Source organism: Aquarana catesbeiana, linkage group LG03 (genome assembly GCF_042186555.1).
Source record: "Aquarana catesbeiana isolate 2022-GZ linkage group LG03, ASM4218655v1, whole genome shotgun sequence".
NCBI lineage: Eukaryota > Metazoa > Chordata > Amphibia > Anura > Ranidae > Aquarana > Aquarana catesbeiana.
The window spans coordinates 208,518,711-208,530,787 of record NC_133326.1 but is presented as its reverse complement, the minus strand read 5'-3'; the positions used below and the strand labels follow the sequence as shown (position 1 = coordinate 208,530,787).

Genomic DNA, 12,077 nt, shown 5'->3' with positions numbered 1-12,077 from the left:
CAGGCTTCTGTGTCAGGTAAGAGACACATAATGGGCTACTGTGCAATGTAGAACCAATTATGCTTTACCTTTGCAGGGAAACAAAGATGACTAAAACTAAAATGCAATTTTAATCAAAAGACTAAGACTAAAATTAAATTGAAATTAACATTGGTCTGTAGTGCATGTTCATACCATAAATAATAACATATGAGATTTTTCACTCCATCGGTATATAAAAGAGTTTGTAATGCATTAGTGACCATTTCCAATTTAAATTACACTCATTCGATTTTAGTCGACTAAAATGTACTGGACCTTTTAGTCAACTAAAATGTCCTGGAGATTTAGTCAACTAAATACAACTAAAACAATTGCAGAAGACAAAAAAAAAAAGACTAAAATTAAAATGCCATTTTAGTCCTAAGACTAAATCAAAATTTGCTGCCAAAATTAACACTGCCTCTTTAACCACTTACTGACCGGCTCCTGTACATATACGTTGGTACTTTGAAGAGGGGTATCTCAGTAACGGCAGCAGCTGCTACCACAACTGAGGTATCCATCTTTACAGGAGCTGGTTCTGTGTACGATAATGGTGGCCTCTGCGGTGGGATCACCGCTATCGGTGGCGGGAGAGGTGCCACCCCTCTCCCGCACCCTCCGCCGCTTACCAGAGCCGTCGGTAGCAGCGGAGGCGATCGGGACCTTTCAGTGCCTGGGTATGGAGACGAGTGAGGCTAAGATGGCCGCCACCCGTCTCCATACCATTGGACGGCTGAAGCGACGTCATTACGTCAGCTCCGCCCACTTGTCTTAAAAGGCATTTTTTTTTTTATGTCTTTTTCCACTTTTTTTTTTTTTCTTTTTTTGCATTTTAGTCCAAATATGAGATCGGAGGACGTTTTGACCCCAGATCTCATATTTAAGAGGACCTGTCATGCTTTTTTTTCTATTACTAGGGATGTTTACATTCCTTGTAATAGGAATAAAAGTGATCCAAACTTTTTTTTTTTTTTTTTTTTTTTTTTTGTTTAAACAGTGCAAAAATAAATAAGAAAAAAAAAATGTTTTTTAAAGCGTCCTGTCCCGACGAGCTCGCGCGCAGAAGCGAACGCATACGTGAGTAGCGCCCGCATATGAAAAACGGTGGTCAAACCACACGCAAGGTATCGCCGCGATCGGTAGAGTGAGCAATAATTCTAGCCCTATATCTCCTCTGTAGCACAAAACATGCAACCTGTAGAATTTTTTTTTAACGTCGCCTATGGAGATTTTTAAGGGTAAAAGTTTGACGCCATTCCACGAGCAGGCGCAATTTTGAAGCGTGACATGTTGGGTATCAATTTACTTGGCGTAACATTATATTTCACAATATAAAAAAAAAAATTGGGCTAACTTTACTGTTGTCTTATTTTTTTTTTTATTCAAAAAAGTGAATTTTTTCCAAAAAAAGTGCGCTTATAAGACCGCTGCACAAATACGGTGCAAAAAAAAAAAAATAGATTTCAATGACCGCCATTCTATTCTCTAGGGCGTTAGAAAAAAACAATATATAACCGTTTGGGGGTTCTAAGTAATTTTCTAGCAAAATAAAAAAAACCTGTTTTAAACATGTAAACACCTGAAATCCAAAACGAGGCTGGTCCTTAAGTGATTAACCTTTATTTTACAACCACACACCTTTAACATCCATTATACAGTGCCTTGAAAAAGTATTCATAGCCCTTGAAATTCTCCACATTTTGTCATGTTACAACCAAAAAAAACGTAAATGGATTTTTTGCGATTAGACCAACACAAAGTGGCACATAATTGTGAAGTGGAAGGAAAATTTTCAATTGTTTTTTACAAATAGCTTAAAAAAAGTGTGGCTAACTTTGTGGCTAACTTTTTTGTGGGGATAACTTTGGAGAAGTTTAAAGGCAGGGTTAGGTTGTAAAAAAATAAATAATCTTGCAAGCTTTGAACATCTCACGGAGCACTGTCAAATCCATCATCCGAAAACGGTAAGAGTATGGCACAACTGCAAACCTAAAAAGACATGGTCGTCCACCTATACACATAAGCCAGGCAAGGACAGCATTAAATCAGAGACGCATGCCAAGATACCCATGGTAACTCTAGAGGAGCTGCAGAGATCCACAGCTCAGCTTCTGACCACACTATCCCCAACGTGAAACGTGGTGGCAGCATCATGTTGTGGGAATGCTCTTCAACAGGGGCAGGAAACCTGGTCAGAGTTGATGGGAAGATGGATGCAGCCAAATACAGGGCAATCTTAGAAGAAAACCTGTTCGAGTCTGCAAAAGACTTGACTGGGGCAGAGATTCACCTTCCAGCAGGACAACCACCCTAAACCTCCAGCCATAGCTACAAATGGAATGTTTTAGATCAAAGCATAATCATGTGTTAGAATGGCCCAGTCAAAGTCAAGACCTAAATCCAATTGAGAATCTATGGCAAGACTTGAAAATTGCAGTTCACAAAACGCTCTCCATCCAATCTGCCAGAGCTTGAGCTATTTTGCAAAGAATGGACAAAAATGTCACTCTAGCTGTGCAAAGCTGGTAGAGACATACCCAAAAAGACGGTTCTACAAAGTATTGACTCAGGGGGGCTGAATACAAAATGCACACCACACTTTTCACATATTTGTAAACAGTTAAAAAAAAAAAAAAAAAACCCTTATCATTTCCCTTCCACATACACACAATTATGTGTTACTTTGTGTTGGTCTATCTCATAAATCTACATTTGCATTTTTTATGAGTTACAGAGGAGGTCCAGGGCTAGAATTATTTCTTTCTTTCTTTCACTCTACAGATCGCAGCAATACCTCACGTGTGGTTTGAACACAGTTTTCGTATGTGTTCGCTTCTGCACGCGAGCTAGTCGGGACAAGGCATGTTTAAAAATGTTTCATTTTTAATTTTTACACTGTTAAAAAAAATAATATCTCTCTCTCTCGTCAGTCTTCGAGTGAGAAAGTGATACTCCTAAGCACCAAGGCCTGAGGTGTGCCTTGGCCTGGCTGGTCAGTATGCCTGAAAAGAGGGCATACCCTGAATGTAAGAATAAGAAAAAAGTATTGAGTATGCATGAAGACTGGGGGAAACGGGTGGGTGGGAACCCAGAAACGCAAACGAGCCCTGGCCTGACAGAGGAGGAGGCTTAAATAGGCCTCTCAGACTCCTCCCACAAATACAGGCTAGCCTTTACACATACATACACACACGTGGTTCTACACCTTCGAGTCCAGCTGCGTTTAATTATACTGATTGGACTTGATTAGGAAAGCCACACACCTGTCTATATAAGACCTTACAGCTCACAGTGCATGTCAGAGCAAATGAGAATTAGGAGGTCAAAAGGAACTGCCTGAAGAGCTCAGAGACAGAATTGTGGCAAGGCACAGATCTGGCCAAGGTTACAAAAAAATTTCTGCTGCACTTAAGGTTCCTAAGAGCACAGTGGCCTCCATAATCCTTAAATGGAAGACGTTTGGGATGACCAGAACCCTTCCTAGAGCTGGCCGTCTGGCCAAACCGAGCTATCGGGGAGAAGAGCCTTGGTGAGAGAGGTAAAGAAGAACCCAAAGATCGCTGTGGCTGAGCTCCAGCGATGCTGTTGGGAAATGGGAGAAAGTTGTAGAAAGTCAACCATCACTGCAGCACCTCCACCAGTCAGGGCTTTATGGCAGAGTGGGCCAACGGAAGCCTCTCCTCAATGCAAGATACACGAAAGCCTGCTTGGAGTTTGCTAAAAAAAAAAAAAAAAAAAAACACCTGAAGGACTCCAAGATGGTGAGAAATAAGATTATCTGGTCTGATGAGACCAAGATAGAACTTTTTGGCCTTAATTCTAAGCGGTACGTGTGGAGAAAACCAGGCACTACTCATCACCTGTCCAATACAGTCCCAACAATGAAGCATGGTGGTGGCAGCATCATGCTGTGGAGGTGTTTTTCAGCTGCAGGGACAGGACGACTGGTTGCAATCAAGGGAAAGATGAATGCAGCCAAGTACAGGGATATCCTGGACGAAAACCTTCTCCAGAGTGCTCAGGACCTCAGACTGGGCCGAAGGTTTACCTTCCAACAAGACAATGACCCTAAGCACACAGCTAAAATAACGAAGGAGTAGCTTCACAACAACTCCGTGACTGTTCTTGAATGGCCCAGCCAGAGCCTTGACTTAAACCCAATTGAGCATCGCTGGAGAGGCTGTCCACCAACATTTACCATCCAACCTGACAGAACTGTAGAGGATCCCCAAAATCCAGGTGTGAAAAACTTGTTGCATCTTTCCCAACAAGACTCATGGCTGTATTAGATCAAAAGTGTGCTTCTACTAAATACTGAGCAAAGGGTCTGAATATACACACATATTAAATAAATATATACACACATATACACACACACACACACACACACACACACACACACCTCCTCTACAATTTATCTCCAACAAGGGGCAAAACACATTGAGGGCCACCATAGCACACAGGTATCATGAGCCCATGCAATGTAAATTACATCTCATTATCCGTAAGCTCAGGTGATGCACAAAACTGACTTTAGGTTGTGCACGGCTGTACTCTGGTACATGCGTAAACACTTGTATGGCAAACCAGAGTATTCCAAGAATTATACGAATCAGGTTCATGGCCAGCTGGGCTTCCTGGACAGAGGAAACATACCAATTTATAATGGCACAGGCTCAGGTAGTCTGTACAAGAGCCACAAGAGGTAATTTTAGAATTATCTTTTTAAAACCCACATAAGTTGCCTTGATCTATGCATCCCTACTTCACTACCCTGCAGTTTAAAAAGGGCCTGGACTGTGGAAGCTGTGCCCAAAAATACAAGCAAATGATTAGGGACAAGGATTGTCTTCTTACAGCAAACTGAGCTTTTTTTAGAGGACTGATTTGCCATGCCTAAGTGAAGTAGTCTTGGTAAAACATGCCAGTAGTGGCATCACACAATCTGAGTAGCAGTCAAAGGCAGCAGTGCTTTTGATTATTTATACTGCAGAAATGATGCCTGGGGCTGACAGCACAGGAAACTCATAATTATGTTTCATGAAACATTCACGAGAATATGGTGCATTTTTTTAGGGCATCGCTCGAGTAGAAAGATTTTATCTAGATATTCGCTAAAAGTTAGCCGCTTAAATTTTTTTTTTTTTAGATCCGTTCCATTTTAAGCAAAACATCTTACCCCAAGATGCAAATGGACAATAGAGGAGTAGAAGCGCACAAATGGTTACCCATCTGCGCTCTGATATACAGCATGTCCACTGCAAAGTAAAAAAAATTCACTTTGCAAATAGTACCCAATCATGTGCAAGGGAAAAAAAAAAAAAACTGAATTTTTGCATGCACATGATTGAATGATTTTAGTCAGCATAGCGCCATCTCATTCACTAAGCAACGTAAACAATTCGTTGAACATACTTTAAGGTGTGGGTAAACCATCCGCTAACATCTACACAAGCCATTTAAATAAACACTGTAAGAATGTCAAGCCAAGTATTTTAAATTGTTCAATAACTACAAACTGTCCTGCCAAGTCACGAAAGAATTCTGTATATGATTTAATTCTGAAACATTGGTTGACCATTTATAAATACAGTTAAAACGAAGAAAAAAAAAAAAAAAAAAAATCAGAGCAGTACAGCTTTTTTAAAAATACAATTAAAAAGTAAGAAAATATAATACAGTAACAAAGGAAATGTTAGGTCATTTAGGGAGATTCCTGATGTTTGTGAAAGCAGCACATGAAATATTTGCTCAGATTTCAGGGGTTTACAAGTCGGTGTAAAAAAAAAAAAAAAGTCTCCTAAATGTACAGGTTTCTTTCAAGTTACATTTGCACAATGCAGTGATCAAAAGTATCGTAAAATACTTGCAAGGAGTGTCTCAGGTTTTTTTATATGCATTTGCAAGACTGAATTTGCATTTTATTCAGTGGCACAGCTTCTGAAGTATTTTACAAATTAAAAACACTTTAATATTAAATAAGACATTACCAACATATGGTCTACAGTAGAACAGTACTGGAAGTCTTTTTTGAATGCAGGCAGTTATACACATTTGTTGTTCCACATTCTGGCTGTTATGACGGTTTTCAGACAAAATTAATGCACTGCAGACTATATTGACAGAAAGCAGTTAACATTTTTCCATTTCAAAACACAAACCAATTGGGCTGATGTAATGTAGTCCAAGAAACTGATACTCGGACAGTGAACTTTATAAAAACTTTGAGGCAACAAAAACGCAATTGGTTACTAAAGACTACATTAAACGAGCACCTATGATGAATTTATAACCTGATATTTAAAAACACAGAAGTACAAAAACCACTATCAAAAGCAATATGACTAAAATACAGTACCTTTCCATTGTGTACATAAAAATTTAAGTAAAACTACAGAATAAAACTGTTTACATCTTTCTCCCCCCCCCCCCCCATCCTATAACAAAAGAATTTTACATACATATTTACAAAATGACAACTAAAACAAAATTTTATAACCAAGTCTTAATTTCTAGGGTGTTAAAAAAAAAAAAATGTACAAGATCTGGCTGCCTGAAAAACCAAGTAAGGCACATGTAGACAATATTTAAAGCGAAACATTGTAACGCAAAAAAATAGTCACTTATTCAGTGTCATACATGGCCCCAATAGGAGCAAGTTAAACAAAATGTACAAAATACAGTTAAAGTCGGTAGAGGAACAAGGCCTTTTCACCTGACAAATTCTATCATTTCAATACTGAAAGTATATTAAGGGGAGATTAACCTTTAAAAAAATGAGTTGCTCAAAATGTTCCATCATTAGTCTAGTTTGGTTAAAACTTCCACTGTCATTTGAGGTGTTAAAAAGCTTCTCTGATGGAACAATGCTAGGTGGACAACCAAGAAATCGGACTGCCAGCTTAGACAGAACTGGCCATGAGGATTTCTTTAAATTCCAGTAAGTAAGTGGATCACAGTTATGCTCAAGGACTTCTTCTTCCAAGTACGCCAACACAATATCTTCAGGCAATTTTTCTTTAAAATTCTTGGACTTTTTAATGTTGGCCATGAGTGACCAAATATTGTCCTCTTTGTGGTTAGGAGAATGTTTGTTACACCCGTTAAGAACAGGAGCATCATCTGAGGTAGAATTAAGTATTTCCAGTTCCCTGATTAATCCTAGTTTGTACTCCTCGGCTTCCTCCTCAGAAAATAAGGATGCTTTGTACCGAGGGTCCAAAAGTGTTGCAAATACATATCTTGGATCATGAAGTGTGGAGGACAAGCGACAAACCATAGCTTCCTTAAGAGATTTCAGCATGGTGTCTATCCCCATTGTCTCCTCGAACAACATTTCAATCTTTCGGTTAAGTATGTGAATCATTGGAATTACCTGACTTAAAGTAGCTGTGTGCATGCTCATTTCTTTACTGGCAGCTTCAAAGGGTTTTAGTGCATGACAGACAGACTGCATAACCTCCCACTGGTCACAGCTTATCAATTCCCGGAAGTTGCATTCGATTGACATCTCATCAATTGCCCTTTTTTGTTCAATTAATCGTTCCAACATATGAAATGAAGTATTCCATTTTGAGGGTACATCTTGAATCAGTGGATGCTGAGGTAATCCATACTCTTTTTGGCGATCTGCTAGCTTCTCCTTTGCTCTTGTTGATCTGTGAACACGTTCACAAATTTTTCTTGCAATGCTAAGCAGATTTTGAACCATTCTTTGACTCTTAATGGCTTCATTTACGATAAGATCAACAGTGTGCCCAAAACATTCAACACTTGACCGATCATTTTCATTTAATGTTTTCCCTATGCTGTGATTATCAGTAACGGTGATTCCTATCTGAAGCCCAAATGAGGTAATCCAGGCCTCCCACAAGTATTCTAGGTGTTTTTGAACACTGACACCATTATAGTCACAGTCAATCTGAGAAACATGCAGAAGTGCAGAACAGTGGTAGTCTTCATTGTGTGGCTTAAAAGAGGAATCAAAAGTAACCCAGTGAGCAGTAAGTGTTAGATATTCCCGTGTCTGACTACTCATCCAGATCCCTGCTGTAAAATGTATTACGCCACTCTCCGCTTCTTTTAAGTGGGACACAATTATGTGTTTCACATTTTCATACATATCTGGAATAGCGGTCCTAGAAAAGTAAGATGGGGATGGCAATGTATATTGAGGTTGAAGGTATTCAAGAAGTCTGTTGAACCCAACATTATCCACAAATGAGTATGGTTGAAGATCAAGTGCAATCATTTCAGCTACAAGACTTGTGATTTTTTTGGCAACAGGATGAGAGTCACTAAATTTATCATTGGTTTCATCAAAAGACGACACTGATAAACCAGAATTTCCTGGCAGATGTACATCGGCAGATGGTGAGGTTTCTGAAACACCGTTGGTTTGTAACACATTGCTATGAAATCTCTGCAAGTGCCTCAAAAGACAACTGGTGCCTAAATTTGTTGGTTTCTTCCCTCTGCTTATTGTGCGTCCACAGTGCATACAGATTACTTTAGTTGAATCTGCAGAACAAATTGAAAAATGATTCCACAGTTTTGAGGTCTTCTTACTATTTGAAGGAAAAACAACCTGATTATCATGAACTGCAACAGTTGACAAATCTATCATTTTTGAGGATGAGCATTCCGCAGATGCTAATGTAGCATATGGAGAATTGGCTAGACTGACGTCAAAACTTTTTTGGTTTAAAACGATTTCTGGATGCCGCCTATAAAGATGTCTCATTAAACAGCTAGTTCCGAAATCCCCATTCTTACCTCTGCTAATCATGCAGTTACAATATCTACACACAGCTTTCAAATTATCATTTGGGGATAAGGTAAAGTGAAGCCAAACTTCAGATTTTAACCTTTTTATAACTTTTTTGTTTTGTTGGACAGGTGCATCATATCCCGATGAGCCATGACACTGCTTTGTTTTTCCAGGAGAACATAAAGCTTCACCCACATTTTCTGAAGAATGCAGGACTGGTGTTCCATCATCAATAATTAAGTCACCATTAGAAGAACAGTACTGCAAATCTTCTGATACCCTATCAGGAGATGGAGGTACAGAAACAGGGTCTTTTCCCATTTTTCCTGGAGATGCTGCAGCAGAAACAACCTCTCCATCTGCAGGTAAAATAGATGGCAAGAGAGTAGGAGGAACAGAATAAGGAGGTGGCAAACTTGTGCCTCCACTATTTTCTTGCAAAACTATTGAACGATGAGCCCGCCACATATGCCTTATTAAGCAACTTGTGCCCAAATCTTTTCCATTCTTGCCCCTGCTAAATTCGTTCATGCAGTGGATGCAAACAGCTTTTGAGTTATCCAGTGGAGACAAATAAAAATGTTTCCAAACAGCAGATCTTCTTCTAGAGCCAGAGGAATTTTTGGGATTTGAAATCGGTTTCTCTGTTATATTCTCTGCACTTTCATCAGACTGGCTGTTTGGTACAGCTGAGGGGGAGGCTGAAACTTCTTCCTTAACATTTTTTTCAGATATTGACACGTCTGAAGAAATTTCATCTGAAGAAATAACTGATGAAGGCTCGTCCACGACCTTTTCTGGAGATACCTTTGTTGCAAGTTTCCTCATTTTTGTAGGTGCGATACTAGTGTCCACAACATCTGGAGGCTGCAGAGGTAGAACTAATGTGGGAGGAGAATATGAGATACCTGATGAATTTCCATTTTCAGAGGCAAGTACTCTAGGGTGTGCCCTTCTTACATGTCTCATGAGACAACTTGTACTAAGGTCTTTTTCATTTTTGCCCCGACTAAATTCTTTCATACAGTACATGCATATAGCTTTGGTACTGTCTCGTGGAGAAATGAAAAAATGGTTCCAGGCTGGGGACTTTTTTCGATTGCTGATATTTTTATTTGTAAGTATGCTTTGTGTAACAGCTTCCATCGCCGCATCATAGAGTGTTGTAGTATACTGTGAAAACAGAATTCCATAATCTTCCTCGTTTTCAGTAGATAAAGTTTGTGAGGTATCAGGGCAATGTTGTTCCTTGTCTTCTTGTTCATCACCACTTTCACCTGCTTTTATTTTGCCTTCTTTTATTTCATTTGCTTCAGTTTTAATTTGTACATGGCTGACCTCACCATGCATTTCATCATCTTGTTCAACTTTTATGGTGCTTGTTTCCATCTTGTTAAAGAAACTCTTGATAAAAAAAAAAAAAAAAAAACTTAAATCTGAAGATTGCTCATTGAAAAATCAGAACTCTCACTTCACATACAATGGGATCTTTTGTTTAGTCTTTCAATGTCACCAGAAGGGAGTCAATTTGGTCAACGTGGACATTTCTTAAGCCAATGAGTGATTTACAAGATGGCGTTCCTTGACATGAATAGTATTGCTGTCATCTAGAGCATTTCCGGGCTGGAAAAAAAGAAGAAAAAAAAAAAGTTAGCCTTTGTTTCATCATAAAATGCATTGTATAAGCCCACCCAAAACTTATTATTTTGTATGTGTAAAGACTTGTGAATTAATGGGAAAAAGATACAGAATATCTAAACTGCAATTGCCAACAACCTTCCCAAAATGCTGGCGCTTGACTATCTGACACTGAGTCACTCACCCAGAGCATCTATCCAGCTAGTGAAGTCAGAGCCCCTGATCTGTATACCACTATTAGAAAAGGTCAGAATTGTCAGTCTCTGCATTCTAAAAATGTTTAAAATATGACCTTGTCACGAGGCAAAGAAAAAAATATCTTATACTATGGAAAAGAAGTACTTTTGTACTTACTTGTGTGGGACACTGAAACTACGTTCTTTGGGCTTATATACACTTAGGTGTTGACAAGCACGAGTCACTGCAAGTTAACACGCATTACATACACTAGCAAGTTGCAGCGCTATGGTTGAAGGGAACTTCAACACACTAAGGCAATGCAGCTCCAAAGCACATCACAAATCACAGTAACAGCATCTGTTGTGATGCATAAGAAAAAATCCTGCATGTACATTTCTTTGTTCTGGTGCATTGGTCACTTATTCAAAATAATTGGGCTGCCTTAACTTCTTAAGGTCCAGCCGTCACAGTTATACTGTGGCAGGTTGGCTCGCCTGGGAGAATAGTCGTTCCTGCAAGTCGGCTGCTTTAAGAGCGGTAAGGGGCGCGTGAAGCCTGAGCCGATGCTCGTGGTCGGCAGTCGCGATCGCTCCTGACAGAGACAGAACGGAGATCTGTCAATGTAAACAGACAAATCGCTGTTCTCTCAGGGGAGGAGAGACAGGTCTGCTGCTCCTCCTAAAAGGCATGCAGTCCCATCTCTCTCTCCCCACCCCCCGTTAGAACACACATGAGGGAACACATTTAACCACTTGATTGGCCCCTAGTTTTAACCCATTCCCTGCCAGGTGACATTTATACAGTAATCAGTGGCTATTTTTAGCTCTGATCGCTGTATACATGTCAAGGGTCAAGTGTCCGATATGTCCGCCACAATCACACAAAAATCGCTGTTCGCCGCCATTGCTAGTAAAAAAAAATATATAAATAAAAATGCCATAAATACCCTATTTTGTAGATGCTATAACTTTGGCGCAAACCAATCAATATATGCTTATTGCGATTTTTTTTTACCAGAAATATGAAATATACATCAACCTAAACTGATGAAGAAATTTGTTTTTTTGGATATTATAGCAAAAAGTAAAAAAATTGTTTCCCCAAAATCTTTGTTTAAAGAGCAAAAAATAATAAATAAACCACACGCAGAGGTGATCAAATACCACCAAAAGAAAGCCCCATTTGTGGGGGTAAACAAAAAAAAAAAAAAAAAAAAAAAAAAAGGACAATTATGTTTGGGTACAGCGTTGCACGGTACCGCGTAATTGACAGTTAAAGCGACGCAGTGCTGTATCGCAAAAAAAAAATTCTGGTCATTAAGGGGGCAAATCCTTCCGGTCCTTAAGTGGTTAAAGTATAAAAGGCAAAAAAGATTTTTTTTTTTCCTTGGATAGAGTGGAGAGGGCTTAGAAAACTTGTCAGTTTTTGTTGCCATCTGTGCCCCCCGTTAAGGAGATTCACCATC

At 39.3% G+C, this 12,077-nt stretch overlaps 1 protein-coding gene across 1 annotated transcript in view; it reads right to left on the bottom strand.

The window, feature by feature from the left end:
* Positions 1 to 6,458: 6,458 nt before the first annotated feature.
* ZBED4 (zinc finger BED-type containing 4) overlaps positions 6,459 to 12,077 on the bottom strand; it is a 30,926-nt gene continuing 25,307 nt past the window's right edge. Inside the window, exon 3 of the mRNA XM_073619724.1 lies at positions 6,459 to 10,417. Within this exon, the coding sequence (XP_073475825.1) occupies positions 6,758 to 10,183 (3,426 nt within the window). The 5' untranslated portion in view covers positions 10,184 to 10,417 and the 3' untranslated portion in view covers positions 6,459 to 6,757. The remainder of the gene's footprint in view (positions 10,418 to 12,077) is intronic.